The sequence below is a fragment of the Panthera onca genome, chromosome A2 (genome assembly GCF_046562875.1).
Source record: "Panthera onca isolate mPanOnc1 chromosome A2, mPanOnc1 haplotype 2, whole genome shotgun sequence".
NCBI classification, from domain to species: domain Eukaryota; kingdom Metazoa; phylum Chordata; class Mammalia; order Carnivora; family Felidae; genus Panthera; species Panthera onca.
The window spans coordinates 16,693,421-16,709,567 of NC_138340.1; the positions used below are offsets into that span (position 1 = coordinate 16,693,421).

General features: G+C 38.5%; 1 protein-coding gene across 4 annotated transcripts in view; it reads right to left on the reverse strand.

Annotated features, from left to right (window-relative positions):
• The window catches only part of SETD2 (SET domain containing 2, histone lysine methyltransferase), a 125,007-nt gene that overhangs the window by 95,163 nt on the left and 13,697 nt on the right, over positions 1-16,147 (reverse strand). For 3 of the 4 annotated variants that reach the window (XR_014136814.1, XM_081793504.1, XM_081793526.1), the window contains exon 2: positions 1,061-1,099. Coding sequence is in view for 3 of the 4 variants with exons in the window: in XM_081793504.1 (XP_081649630.1) it covers positions 1,061-1,099 (39 nt within the window). In the remaining variant the exon portion in view is untranslated. The remainder of the gene's footprint in view (positions 1-1,060; positions 1,100-16,147) is intronic. The other variant, XM_060630869.3, reaches the window with a different exon arrangement.

The following is a 16,147-nucleotide window of genomic DNA, read 5'->3' on the forward strand; positions in this document are numbered from 1 at the left end:
ATCTAAAGCAACAAAGTATGTTTTGTTTGGGTTTGTTTTTGGAAAACAAGCACATAAGACAATTCTGATGGACTTTACAGATCTGAAAAACCACTGGTCTAGAGCAGTCTCCTATCTCGTTTTATAGATGAGGTAAGCAAATGAGGCCCAGATCTTTCTGCTTTACTATAAATTACTCTGCCCTGGCACACTACCACTGTCTCTGCCCGGGCCTCACACACTCAGGCCATGCTGATTTATAGTCCAACCCTACTCTAGGAGCAACAACTACAGAGTATATATCTAAGAAAATTTTTCCTTCCATTATTTGCCAAACCACCAAAGGAAATGGTAGGCTTTAGAAGTTAAAGGCAAAACCTAGGTGGTAGAGAGAACATCAGAAAAATCTATAAGAAACAAACTCAAGTCTAAATTAAAGATGGCACACTGGTCATCCGCAATATTTTTTTAATGGATCTTCTTTAATCAACTCTGGCTAAGAGAATAGTTTTCTCCTTCAATATGGTAAAATCTGCATCAGTTTTCAACATTATACACTAATCAAGTGAGAAAAAAAATGTTCTCTCATGCATTATCATAAAGCAGTGGTCTTCAAATATTTTTTAAGAAACAGAATGCACTTGTCAAATGAAATCTTACATGGTAGCTCAATACATAAAAACAGGTAAATGCTGTCTCCAGAGCTCCCAGCTTCCTCTACCTTGCCTAAAGCTTTTGAAGCTCCATTTTAAAAACCACTTCCTTGAGATACACAACATTCCTCCTTGGAATGGAGTTACTACAGATTCAAAAATTCAGCAAAAACTATTTCTTCATTTCACATTCAAAATGATAGCTAGAGGCACCTGGCTCTAGCCAGGTCTGTGGAGGCACCTGGCTCTCAGTCAGTCAGTGGAGCATGCAACGACACTTGGTCTTGGGGTTGTTGAGTTCGAGCCTCAAGCTGGGGGTAGATAGTACTTAAATATAAAATCTTAAAAACCAAACAAAACAAAAAACATAGATAAATTTTGAGTTTTTAATCCAATAACCATTGAATAACTAGTTAAATTATACTTACCTCATTTTCTTCTTCTCTATTGCCATCCAGCCAAGAGAGCATGCAAAAGAATAAAAAGAAATCATAAATACTAAAAACAATTGAAATCAAAGTTTTTTATTATTAAAACCTAGGATACCAACAACCTATAGGTTTTTGACATGAGCTGTTCATTCCTTCAAAGTTTCAATTACATTTAGTACAGCAAATATTTATTGAAGATAATACCAGGCACTGTGAAATAAAAGGTGAACACAGTCCCTGCCCTTAAAAAGCTTAATGTCCTGTAAAACAAAATACAATTTTGTTACAAAGTAATTCCAACATAATGGAATAAATACAAAGAAATAAGCGCAGTGTAACAGCAAAGGGAGAAAATGCAGTTTAATAACTCAGTTTAGTAGGAGAATAGGAAAGCAAAAAAATCCTTCCTAAAAGAAGAGTAGCTCCTGAAGATACATTTGTAGGGAGATCCCAGGCAGAGGAAGATTCCCCACAAAGGCAAAGAGATTAAAACGCAGAACATGTGCAAGAAAACTATAAACAGTTCAGCATTACCGGAGTATAAAGTGTAAGGCAGAAAGTAGCCAACATAGGGAACAGTAGCCAAGTCCACAGACAGATTTCTCATGAGGAGAAACACAGTTCGTTTTATGGATTAGGGGTTCTCAATCCTTTGTGGTGTCCATTCAGCAGTCCCTTTGCTGAACACAAGGTATACGCTCTGCTCCACATCACAGCATGTGGCTCTCCGAGCTCACAGTTATGTTCTAAAAAAGGTAACCACACTGTGTCCTGAGACAGAGGAATCAAAAGCCAAAAGTCTGGTGTACACCAGTGCGCCAGGCATCCTGGGGAAAAGGAAGCTACAAAAGGGCTTTGGATGATGACAGCCAGATTAGGATTTTAAGCAGACCACTCTGCAGGCTACAGGAGTATACAGGAGTATAATCATCTGTTTGAAATGTCCCTTAAAAGAAATGTACAAAAACCTGGTCTCCAAATGTAGGCTTCACTCCATCATAATTCAGTCCATTCACCAGTGTAGCCATACAAAAACCAAGTAATGAAGAGGGGGAAAGGATGGCAATACAAGGATGAGATTGGAAGCGAGGTCAAGGTTAAACACCTTTTTCCTATTCCAAAACCACTAAACAAACACTTCACAGATGCAATCTGAGAACAACTATATTTCATTAATTCTGTGAGGTACATTTTCCCTACATACAACACCTCTGCATCATACTATCAATAACATCATAGTTTGATTGGCAGAATGTTTTCCTTTCTTAGTCGTTCATAAAATAGTTGTGTCTTACAATCCATGACCTACTAGATTTGATTTAAATTAGTATCATGTGGAATTTTTTCAAGAACATAAAAGGTACCTGGACATGTCAGAGCATTTGGAAGGTCATTCCTATTGGTACTCCCCTTTTCAGTGGATATTCAGAGAACTGCTTGACAGAGATGGCAAGACATTTCCCCGAACTTGATAATAAGATGTTTGTAATACAAAGAATATAAGCATATACAAAAAATACAGGGGAAAATATAAATTTCCTTTTAATTTTCTCATGGCAAAAGCATTTCAATAGAGAAAATTCAAATTACAAAACAAGCAAAAGGAAGAGTCCACAATCCAACATCCAGAGACTGCTGTTAACACCTTAGTCTACCGAGCCCTCTAATGCTTCTTTTGTGTACATGGTTGTCAGTGGGGGCGGGGGGGGGGGGGGGGGGGGGGGGGGTGGTACTTAAACACAGGTCTTTCTTTTTAAGTATAGCAATCATACCATACAAGCCATTCTGTATCTTGCCTCTCTCCCTCATCACAAATAGAGCAGGTGAGCAAACAAGGTGTTTAGATCACAAAAAGTATGGAATCACTACAACACATTGAAGGGAATGATCCTGAAAGAAGGGGACACAGGGGCACCTGGGTGGCTCAGTCAGTTTAGTGTCCCACTCTTGGTTTTGGTTCGGGTCATGATCTCATGGTTTCATGGGTTCAAGCCCCATAACAGGCTCTGTGCTAGCAGCACAGAGTCTGCTTGGGATTCATTCATTCATTCATGCTCTCTCTCACCCCCCCCCACTGCCCCTCCCCCCCACTGCCCCTCCCCCACTCACTCTGTTTCTCCCAAAATGAATTTAAAAAAAAAAAAAAAAAAAAAAAAACAAAGAGGGGCACCTGGGTGGCTCAGTCAGTTGAGCTTCTGACTTCAGCTCAGGTCATTATCTCACGGTTTATGGGTTCAGGCCCCGCGTCGGGCTCTGTGCTGACAGCTCAGAGCCTGGAGCTTGCTTTGGATTCTGTATCTCACTCTCTCTCTGCTCCTCCCCAACTCACTCTCTCTCTCTCTCTCAAAAATAAATAAAGACTAAAAAAATTTTTTTTAAGAAAGACAGAAATAAATACAGATAAGTGAAGACATAGTTAAGTTTCAAAATAAAGTAAGCATTTCTCTCTCACATCCTCAGCTGAAAGTTGGGAGAAGAAACAGGGCAAAATACTTAAACAAAATTCAAGTGTAAGAAACAGAAATGGAAGTGGACTATATTACTAATTTATATTAGAGCTTATCAGCACACTTATTCTACTTGGCTGGCAGCATTAAACTATCTAGAAACAACCAGAAGAAACAACTGGTGAATTACTCCAGGAAGCTGGATGGGACAAGAGAGGTAGAAAGAAAGCAAGATGAGAGAACTCAGGGCATTCCCAAGAATACTAAAATGACTGACCTAGTAATCCATAGATAACAGAGAAGAGAGAAATCTGGAAGAAGCTGATAAACTGAAGGAACAGGGTAAGGGCAAGATACTTGAAGCTTCAAAGAGTAAATGTGCTGGAAACCAGAAAGTGAGGTAGAAGGGTGAGGTGAAAGAACTGGAAATTCTGGTCAGAGTAACAGAGTTAGGGTACATTTCCAATAATGATAATAGCTCGCTGTGGACATGGAAGCAGACTGCCACTGCAATAAGAGGACAAGACCTTTTTGAAGAAGTGATTGTGAGGCCACAATTAATAGCAAGAATCAGTCACAAACGTTTAATAAAAAGGAAACTTGTTTTGGTAAATAACATAACATCACGTCAAGGGAAGGCTGATGGAACAAAGGTATACAGAGTCCCCAGGATCTCTGACATGAAAAATAATGAGGCATGCGCAAACAGGCATTTAACTCTTTAGCATAAGATTGTGCTGGAATGGGGGCACCTGGGTGGCTTGGTCGGTTAAGCGTCCGACTTCGGCTCAGGTCATGATCTCACGGTCCGTGAGTTCGAGCCTCGCATCGGGCTCTGTGCTGACAGCTCAGAGCCTGGAGCCTGTTTCAGATTCTGTGTCTCCCTCTCTCTCTGCCCCTCCCCTGTTCATGCTCTGTCTCAAAAATAAATAAATGTTAAAAAAAAAAAATTTAAAAATAAATAAATAAATAAAAAGATTGTGCTGGAACGGCCTTATTTCTTCTTTTGAAAAGCTACTACAGAAGAAAAATCAGGAATATTGAAGCAAGCTGTCTGTCAAAAATGTACAGGACAAATATTTGCAGCTTGCTGAAGAACTGTTTCAAGAATGTTGATTAATCTGGGTCAACATGGTGACAAATCTCAATGAGGTCACAGGGCACATGTGGAAAAGGAATTAAGAGATTTCATCACAGCAGTTCGAAGATCCAAAGAAATGACATGATTATTAAAATCAACCCCCTAACTACCCAATCTCTCTGGCTAGGACACAAAAACTGAAGCCTCCAAAGGGAAGCCTGGTATGAGAGAGACTTGGCCATATCAAGAATATTCATAAATATAAACAAGTTGGATAGCAAGGGAGTCTATTCTGGATACCAGGTCATACAAGAAATAGTTACAGTTAAACAAGTATTTTTAGTTACACTGGGGAAAAGACCACTTACAAGACCACAGTGATTTATTTATAAAATATCAGAAAACTTAAAGATAAAATAGTCCTATTTTGCACAATTCCAAAAGTTGGACCTGTGACCAACAGAAGGACAGAATGACAGATTTTAGCTCATTTTAAGTTTGAATATTTTAAATTCATTTTATTTGAAAAATACACACACCCACAAGAGAAATTCATAATACAAAAAGATATACAACTAAAATTAGATATCTCTCTCCAGTGGCAACTATTGTTAAGTTTTGTATATCCTTCCAGAAATTGTGTGCATATGTGAGCATATGTATCTCTTTTTAAGGAGAAAACACACAAAAGGAAACACACCTTTCTATACCTTGTTTTTGTTCATTTAAAGCCTTAGATATTATATATCAACATATAACAGACATAGCTTCATTTTTAGTTCTACCATCATAATAGCTTTTTCATGTTTGTAAGTCATTGGTGTTTCCTTTTAGCTGGGAAGTGCTTTTTCAGGTCTTTGGCCAATCAGTTGAGTTGTTGGTCTTTCTTACTGATTTATAAAAATCAGATGTGATACGTCTGCAACTAGAATGTGTCACTGTACAGAGCACTTAAGTTTCCTCCTCATCAGAAATGTTTACGAAGAATCTGGATAAGAACTTACCTCAAATGAGATAGAATTCCTGCCCTAGATGTAAAGCTAAAAGTGTGATCCTAGAAGGTCTCATTCCAGGCCTTCAGTTCACTGAATTTCCTGAACTACAAATCAGAAGCAGCACTTATTACTTTATGTGGATTTTAATAACACTTTAAAGATCCACTCCTATCTCATCTTTAAAGACTTCTTACTAAAACTCATATAATCCTGGGATGCCTGAGTGGCTCAGCCTTTGAGCACTGACTTGATTATGGCTCAGGTCATGATCCCAGGGTTGTGGGATCAAGCCCCGCCCCACATCCACGTTCAGAGTGGAACCTACTTAAGATTCTTTCCCTCTCTTTCCCTTTCCCTCTCCCCCACTAGTGCTAGCTCGTTCTTTCTCTCTCTCTCTCTCTCTCTGCAAAAATAAAAAACAAAAAATAAAAATCAGATACTCCTCAAATGCTCAGTGTTTCTCACATTTGAGTGATATATGGGCCTTTTTTAAGAAGACAAAAAATTGTCAGATATCTAAGGCTAGATCTCAACTTAAGAACACTGACCTAAGAAAATTAATATATTAAAATATTAAATAATTAATACTCTTTTAATATTAAAAATTCATATGTTATATTTTACTTGAAAGTTACCACTGGAAAGTGGCAGTCTTCAGGAAAAATAAATTTCAAAATTTAAAACTGGTCAAAATAATGTTTAACGTTTGTAGTTAGCAAACAGAATTGTATCCATGTTAATTTCTCAAAATTGATAATTGTACAGTGATTATATTAAGGGAATGCCTTTGTTTTTGGCAAGTACACACTGAAGGATATGGGGGTAAAAGGCATCATGACTATAACCATCAAACATTTCAGAAAAAAAAAAAAAAGCAATGTATGTGTGTAGAAAGAATGATAAATGATAAAATGTTCACAATGGGGTGAAGGGTATATATATATATAGGAAATCTCTGTATTGTTTTTGACCATTCTGTAAGTTTGACATTATTTCAAAACTAAAAATTATTTTTTCAACTTAAGATAATCAAATATGAAAAACTGTTAAATACCCTCACAAAATCTACACCCCATAAGAATTTTTTATGAAAAACACTGTATGGACTCTTCAAGATCCTAGAGCCTCAGCTAGAGAAACACTACCTCAAATGTTCCAAATTCATATTCTGGAAAGCAGCGATGAGGATAAGCTACATCAAAACTAGACCCTATACTAGACTGAAATTGCAGACTCAGGGTAGTGTGAAGAACTAAAAAGGTAAGAGAAGTGTCGATAACAAAAGGAAGGAAGCCACCAATGACAAACTGAAGACCATTTCCCAACACTGCTTGTAACACAACCCCACCCAGAGGTATAGTCAAGTAGTACTCTGAGCTCCCTGGAAGAAAGGTAGCTTGCCGTATACACCCAGGTCCAAGGAAGGGTCACAGAGAGCGCTTCTCAAGTACTAAAGTCACTATCTCCACCATTAGGAAAGACCTGGAATTTCATAGCTTCAGCCACTCTCCTCCCCCCTCCATTTGTTTCCATTTCAGGTTGCTAAATCTGTGACCCGCTCCCTAACAAGTACAAACAAAAACATCTGTCATGGAAAAAGAAGTCTGAATGCACTGAAGTCGGGCAGGTTTTGACATTTACACAGTTTAGGCACTTGCAGTGTCATACATTTAAGACTAAATGCCTCAGATATTCAATGATATGGAAAAGTAATACACCAGAGAGAAAGTCTTCATAAGTAAAATTTTTATTACAAAAGATCATATCTACCTAGCTCACAGCCACAGCCTCACCTATGGTCACACACATTTGCAAACCTCTTCTCAACAAACTGAGTAATCCTTCTGTAGGCCAAGGTTTTCGTACCATGAGCTAGCGAGGCTTAAGGCCAATGTGGAGACTACACCACAACATGTCTTTCAACAGCACACAACCACACTGATGGATTGCCCAACGACTCATTTTTTTTTTTTAATTTATTATTTTTTTTTATTTTTTAATATATGAAATTTACTGTCAAATTGGTTTCCATACAACACCCAGTGCTCATCCCAAAAGGTGCCCTCTTCAATACCCATCACCCACCCTGCCCTCCCTCCCACACTGCCCTCCCTCCCACCCCCCATCAACCCTCAGTTTGTTCTCAGTTTTTAACAGTCTCTAATGCTTTGGCTCTCTCCCACTCTAACCTCTTTTTTTTTTTTTTTTTTCCTTCCCCTCCCCCATGGGTTTCTGTTATGTTTCTCAGGATCCACATAAGAGTGAAACCATATGGTATCTGTCTTTCTCTGTATGGCTTATTTCACTTAGCATCACACTCTCCAGTTCCATCCATGTTGCTACAAAAGGCCATATTTCATTTTTTCTCATTGCCATGTAGTATTCCATTGTGTATATAAACCACAATTTCTTTATCCATTCATCAGTTGATGGACATTTAGGCTCTTTCCATAATTTGGCTATTGTTGAGAGTGCCGCTATAAACATTGGGGTACAGGTGCCCCTATGCATCAGTACTCCTGTATCCCTTGGATAAATTCCTAGCAGTGCTATTGCTGGGTCATAGGGTAGGTCTATTTTTAATTTTCTGAGGAACCTCCACACTGCTTTCCAGAGCGGCTGCACCAATTTGCATTCCCACCAACAGTACAAGAGGGTTCCTGTTTCTCCACATCCTCTCCAGCATCTATAGTCTCCTGATTTCTTCATTTTGGCCACTCTGACTGGCGTGAGGTGGTATCTGAGTGTGGTTTTGATTTGTATTTCCCTGATAAGGAGCGACGTTGAACATCTTTTCATGTGCCTGTTGGCCATCCGGATGTCTTCTTTAGAGAAGTGTCTATTCATGTTTTCTGCCCATTTCTTCACTGGGTTATTTGTTTTTCGGGTGTGGAGTTTGATGAGCTCTTTATAGATTTTGGATACTAGCCCTTTGTCCGATGTGTCATTTGCAAATATCTTTTCCCATTCCGTTGGTTGCCTTTTAGTTTTGTTGGTTGTTTCCTTTGCTGTGCAGAAGCTTTTTATCTTCATAAGGTCCCAGTAATTCACTTTTGCTTTTAATTCCCTTGCCTTTGGGGATGTGCCGAGTAAGAGATTGCTACGGCTGAGGTCAGAGAGGTCTTTTCCTGCTTTCTCCTCTAAGGTTTTGATGGTTTCCTGTCTCACATTCAGGTCCTTTATCCATTTTGAGTTTATTTTTGTGAATGGTGTGAGAAAGTGGTCTAGTTTCAACCTTCTGCATGTTGCTGTCCAGTTCTCCCAGCACCATTTGTTAAAGAGACTGTCTTTTTTCCATTGGATGTTCTTTCCTGCTTTGTCAAAGATGAGTTGGCCATACGTTTGTGGGTCTAGTTCTGGGGTTTCTATTCTATTCCATTGGCCAACGACTTATTTTAGAAAGGCAACACTTAACTACAAGTATCAGTACTCTTATCAATCACAAGACTATTTATTCAACAATTATTTAAGGATCTATCCTTCTTTTTTTTTTTTTTTTTAAATTTTTTTTTTCAACGTTTTTTATTTATTTTTGGGACAGAGAGAGACAGAGCATGAACGGGGGAGGGGCAGAGAGAGAGGGAGACACAGAATCGGAAACAGGCTCCAGGCTCCGAGCCATCAGCCCAGAGCCTGACGCGGGGCTCGAACTCACGGACCGCGAGATCGTGACCTGGCTGAAGTCGGACGCTTAACCGACTGCGCCACCCAGGCGCCCCAAGGATCTATCCTTCTGAAGGCAGTGTTAACTCTGTTAGGGCAAGATATCAAGTTCATACACAGTTCCTACCCAGAATTTCATCCTTTACTTGAAGTAATATGGCACAGAGGTATACCAAATAACTATAATACAAGGTAATAATAATTTCCATAAATGAGAAGGCTAATGGGGGGGCTTTCTCTTTAATTTTCCTCTTTCAGCTCAACCTCATCTCGATTTCCTGACTGTCCTTCATGAAAGCATACCTTCTTCAGCATTTATTACTTTGCTTATTAGGACGGCAATGTAACACAGCAAAAAAGATCAAACTTTGATAATTCCTAGGTCAGAATCCTGTCCCTACCATTCACTAACTCTATGACTTGTGCCACTCAATTCCCTTCCTTACTCTCCTAGGTACCTGTTTCACACATCCCCCTACCCCAAATCTCCATCACTACCATGACCCTGACCACTCTCAATTGAAGATCCCATCACTTAACTCTATGCCCCATCCTCTTGCCTTCTCAAAGATGTATTTCCTATTTCCTTTCCTCTATCATCTGTATCTTTTTCTTCACTCTCATTAGTCAAACAGCTTTAAAGATACCTTACCTTAAAAAAAAAAAAAAAAAAAAAAAGGCAGGAGGGTGAATTGTCATTAGGGACCAACATCTTAAAAGACAAGGGTCAATTTTTTTTTTCAGGGACGTTTTTAAGGGACATTTCAATGCCTACAGGGGCACCTGGGTGGCTCAGTCGGTTAAGCATCTGACTCTTGATTTCAGATCAAGTCATGATCTCGTGGTTTGTGGGTTCGAGTCCTGCATCGGGCTCTTCTCTAGCAGTATAGAGCCTGCTTGGGATTCTTTTTCTTTCTTTCCTTCTTTCTCTCTCTCTCTCTCTGCCTCTCCCTGCTCATGCTCACTCTCTAATTCAATAAACTGTAAAAAATAGAGAACCTACATATTATGGTGATTAAAGCTAATAACTTATTTTCTTTAAACAAGCAATCACTTTGTAAAACAAACACAGCTGATCTTTAGAGTTCCATAGTCACTGAGGGAAGGTAAGAATATCATCCCAAATGTTAACAATTGTATATTTACCTGAAATGTTTCTAAATTTGTCTTCCAAATTAGTTTGCAGGAGCACCTGCATTAAGTGAATTATGTTTTCTTCAAGCAATCTTTTTCCAAAACCCATAAACTGGGGTGTATGGTGATTTTGAACATTTTAAGGCCTGTTACATACAAATGAGTTTCACAGGGCACATGGATGGCTCAGCCAGTTAAGTGGCTGACTCTTAATTTCGGCTCAGGTCGTGATCTCACATTTCATGGGACTGAGCCCCATGCAGAGCTCTGCACTCACTGTGCAGAGCTTGCTTGGGATTCTCCCTGCCCCCAACCCCCCACCCCCCCTCCTGCCCCTCATTGCACTTGCATTCCCTCTCCCTCTCTCTCTCAAAATAAATATACATTTTTTTAAAATAAATAAAAACAAATGGATTTCACTACCTTTATTCACTATTTGGGGTTAAATCTCAAATTACCTGTTTTATTTTCCTCACTGAGCAAATGTGGGAGGGGATACCCAGTACCAAACAATCTTTAAAACACAGAAATGCATAAATGCTGAAATTCAATTTTAGTACCAGGCAATGAACCACAACAGAAAGAGTGGAGGATAAGTTCTTAGTGAGCTGGTCACGTTACACTATTGTCTTACAGCCCCATTAGACCACCATCACCACTACAAGCAGCTAACAGAATGTTTCCTATTTTGGGGGTAGTAGGTTTAATGCTTTACATACATCTAGCTTGTCCTCAAAACTATGAAGGGTGTACTACTTGTATTCTCATTTTGCATATGGAGAAACCTAACATCATAGCTAGCAAAGTGACAGAGACAAGTATCCAGGCTTTTTTGACTGCAGAGCCCTTGCTCTTTAACAAATATTTATTAGCTATTACCCAGAACTGGGAGCAAAGGGCAAAAAGTTTCAGAGAAATGTATTTTGACTCAATGTACTAGTAACTTATCTACCTAGCAACAGAAGGGGCTGTATCGTGAAACAGAGTAACAGTCCTGATGGTCATGTGTCTATAACAACTCCTAAATTGGATGCAAGAAATCATTCGGGTTTTTTTCCCCCATCTCAACTTCAGACTAGATTCTTCTATGAAGAGCTAGTATACTGAAAGGTGTGTCATACCAAGAGTCTGAGAGAGATGGCTAACTATAGACAGACCTGTAGGATATAAACTAGTTAATGTTTAAAAAGCTGTACCTATCCTGTATTTTAGCAGGTGACTACTTAATGCCAGTCTTCCAGTCCTACTCTTGCTTAACCACATTAAACAGAAACAGGAAAATAGATGGTGGTCAGTTCCTTCATGTGGTTATAGACGCTGATGCAAATTAGCTCTTTAAAATCCACTTTCAAAATTAAAACAATGAAAGTAAAACATGTGATTAAATCTACACATGAGACAAAAGAGGTTTCTCTTTTTATACACAAATAATTCAGGATCTTTCTCTTTCATAAATCTGCTTTCTTTTGTGTTAATATTAAAAATGCTTCTAAAAATAATTTCATTTTTTCACATTTCACATGTTTGTCATAAATCTAAAAAAAAAAAAAAATCTACATGGGCTGCATTTAATTTTGGTAACACAATGAATACAGCAACTCAGAAAGCTCCTAGAATAAATTACCACCAGACCAAAACCAAAACACACCAAAAAGGTATAAAGGTCAGTTTTCTTCAGGAACACCACCTTAAACATAATAGCCACCATTTATTTTCTGACTGTTGTGAAGTTTTAGTATTTTCCCCAAAATAGCAAATTAGTGCTTGAGGTGTAAAAGAGAAAGGTTTCAAGTCAGCTAACACAAGTAGAAGTATGGCAAAGATACCCATGCCTAAAAACAAAAACAAACCCTGAAATACTTATTCTTACAAGGCAAAGCTGATGATAATGTAAGATCATTGTGAATTAAATGCACTAAAAAAAAAAAAAAAAAAAACAACGCACCACCCCTCACACTTTCATGCATGGAAAATGAAGGTTAAAATAAAATGCAAAGGTTATCCATGTGATAGCAAAAGACTGGAAATAGCCTAAATGTTCATCAAAAGAGTGTTTGAGTAACTCTGCCACATCCATTCAATGAAGCAGTACACAGCATTAAAAGCAATGATGAAGAGCTCTGTATACTCTTCTGGTATGATCTCCAGAATACATTGTTAAGTGAACAGCAAGACACAAAACAGCATGTTTTGTGTGCTTCTATGTTCAAAATGGAAGACTCAACCAAAATTAAACATAATTATTACATGTTAAAGGACATGGTAAAAAAATAAGAATGAAAGCTATGCCTCTTTGGACATTCTTTTATTGTAGTAACTTTGGAATCATGTAAAATGATGCATTTTTTTAATGAGAAAATAAAAAAAATAATTTCTAGAAATTCAAACTATTAAAACTATACCAAATTGGTGACTGGCACAAACATGAAGAAAAGTTGAACTATTTTGACTAAAAATACCTTCCTGGAATATATCCTGAAGGTAAAAAAAAAAAAAACATAAAGAAATCTTACACTGTTAGTAGTCTGTTATAATAATACTGGTATTACCACTGAAACTGTCACATAAAAATGGATAAAGCAAATAAGCCATTCCATTAATGTCATTAGGAACTAAGATTTTCAACATAAAAGTGGCATGTTTTAAAATAAAAACTATAGGGGCGCCTGGGTGGCTCGGTCGGTTAAGCGTCCGACTTCGGCTCAGGTCACGATCTCGCGGTCCGTGAGTTCGAGCCCCGCGTCAGGCTCTGTGCTGACAGCTCAGAGCCTGGAGCCTGTTTCAGATTCTGTGTCTTCCTCTCTCTCTGCCCCTCCCCTGTTCATGCTCTGTCTCTCTCTGTCTCAAGGATAAATAAACGTTAAAAAAAAAAAAAAATTAAAAAAAAAATAAATAAAATAAAATAAAATAAAATAAAATAAAATAAAATAAAATAAAATAAAATAAAAACTATAGGACCTGGATGGCTCAATCAATTAAGCGGTAGACTCTTGGGTCTCCGCTCAGGTCATGATCTCATGGTTCAGGAGTTTGAGCCACGTGTTGAGCTCTGCACTGACAGCGCAGAGCCTACTTGGGATTCTGTCTCTCCCTCTCTCTGCCCGTCCCAGCTCTCTCTCTAAATAAAAAAAAACTTAAGTAAATAAAGCTGAAAGAGTACTACTCTATTTACTTCAAAGAGAGGATCAAGGAGAACATCAATTTAAAATCCTCCATACGTAGGGTCACCTGACCAGCTCAGTAGGTGGACATGCAACCCTCAATCTCAGGGTTGTGAGTTCGAGCTCCATGTTGGGTGTGGAGATTACTTAAAAATAGAATCTTAAAAAAAATAAATAAAATCCTCCATATAGTGCCTGGCACATAGTTAATACGCAAAATAAATGGGCATTGTTAGCAATTTGGATACATATTTGTAAGATTCTTTAACAACAGCATTTACTCATAATGCATAAAAATATAAATCACTATGATGTACACCTGAAATTAATAAGATACTGATGTCAATTACAGTTCAGTTAAAAAAAAAAAAAAATAGTTTCGGGGCACCTGGATGGCTCAGTTGGTTAAGCGTCCGGCTCTTGATTTCAGCTCAGGTCATGATCTCATAGTTCGTGGGTTCGGGCACTGTACTGGGTTCTGTGTGGACAGTGCAGAGCCTGCTTGGGATTCTCATTCTCTCTGCCCCGCCTCCCCTACCCCACTTGCTATCTCTCTCAAAATAAAAATAAACTTAAATAGTCTCGGGGTGCCTAGGTAGCTCAGTTAAACAGCCTACTTCAGCTAGGGTCATGATCTCGCAGTTCATGAGTTCGAAACCTGCATCGGGCTCTGTGCTAACAGCTGGGAGCCTGGAGCCTGCTTGGGATTCTGTGTGCGTGTGTGTGTGTGTGTGTCTTGTCTATCTGTCTCTCCCCCACTCACACTCTTTGTCTCTCAAAAATAAACATTAAGAAAAAAAAATTTTTTTTAATAGTCTTGGGGTACTTGGGTGGCTCAGTCAGTTAAGCTTCCGGTTCCTGATTTCAGCTCAGGTCATGATCTCTCTCGGTTCATAGGATTGAGCCCCAGGTCAGGCTCCACACAGATAGCATGGGTTCTGCTCCAGATTCTCTCTCTCTGCCCCTACCACCCCACTTGTTTGCATGCTCTTGCTCTCAAAATAAACTTAAAAAAAAATAGTCTCCGCTTTTAGAAAATAAGCATAAATAGCAAAGACCTTCCTCATTTTTATATCCCCAGGTCTTGTCACTAAAAAGGTGCATAGTAAATAATTTTAAACAAATGGAGACACAGAAGTAGGAGGTGAAAGGTAGAGAGATTGAGGAGAATGGTAAAAATACAGAGTAGCTACAGAAGTTGAAAAGCTACACTTAACTGTAGTCTTTAGGCCAGTGCCAACTGGCTAAGTTTGTTACATATCTACAAGTACAGAAATTGAGACCAGAGTTTGGAAACTTCTATAGCAATTTGACCTTGACCAGTGATCAGTTGGCTTATACTTTTCTAAGCTTTTTATTTTGAAATAATTACAGATTGACAGGGAGTTACAAAAATAGTACAAAGAGTCTCTGTACACTTCACCCAGCCCCCTCCAATGGTGACATCTTACGGAGCTGGGGTCCAATATCAAAACCAGGAAATTTACATTGGTACATTACTGTTCACCAGATTAGACCTTATTCAGTTTTCACCATTCTTTTTAACCTGCATTCATATTCATTTGTGTGTGCAAGTAGCTCTATGCAAAACTATTCATGTAACCACCACCACAATGAAGATACAAAACTGTTCAACCAGTGGCATTGGATTCTTAATTTTTCACTTCATTTTTCTAGGACTTCATTTTTATTGTATGTTTTTAAGGTATACCAATCCATGATAAACTACAGGCAGTTTGAGAAACACTAGATGATGTGTAAATTGGCTTTATCCTATTTAGAACCCCTTATTTCCTAATAATTGATAACTGGACTTACTCTCCTGTTAGGTAATAGAAAATCCAAAACTGAAGCATATACAAAAAGTCCCCATTTTTTATATGTTAGGGTTTTACTGCTATCTAACAAAGTTCAGATATTCTTCATTCCTATAGACCAAGGTAAACAAAAGCCAGGATTTTACTTTAAAACAATGCCTCCAAAAGAATGTGTGAGGAACAGATATCAGGACCTTTAAAAAAAAAAAAAAAAAAAAAAAAAAAAAGGCCTCTACACACACTTCACGATGCTTGTCCAAAATTTCCTTTTGGGGCATCTGGGTGGCTCAGTCAATTGATCTCATGTTCTCACAGTTCGTCATGATCTCACAGTTCGTGGGTTCAAGCCCCGCTTAAGGCTCCACACTATCAGTTTGGGGATTCTCTCTCCCTCTCTCTCTGCCCTTCCCCCTAGCAAACTCTGCACATGCTTTCAAAATAAATAAACTTAAAAAAAAAACATCGGAGCACCCAGGTGGCTCAGTCAGTTAAGCATCCAACTTCGGCACAAGTCATAATCTCACAGTTCGTGAGTTCGAGCCCCACATGGGGCTCTCTGCTTGTCAGCGCAGAGCCCCCTTCAGAACTTCTGTCACTCTCTCCTGCACTCTCTCTCTCAAAAATAAATATTTTAAAAAATATATCAAAAATCTTCTTTTTGAATTTCTTTTTTACCTTCCCAGATTCCTGAAAACATACTAGAATCATTTCTTACCTGGAGCTTTGAGAAATGTTTCAATATGTTTAGACCATCTGTCCTCTATTAAGATACTTTCAGCTCCCGGC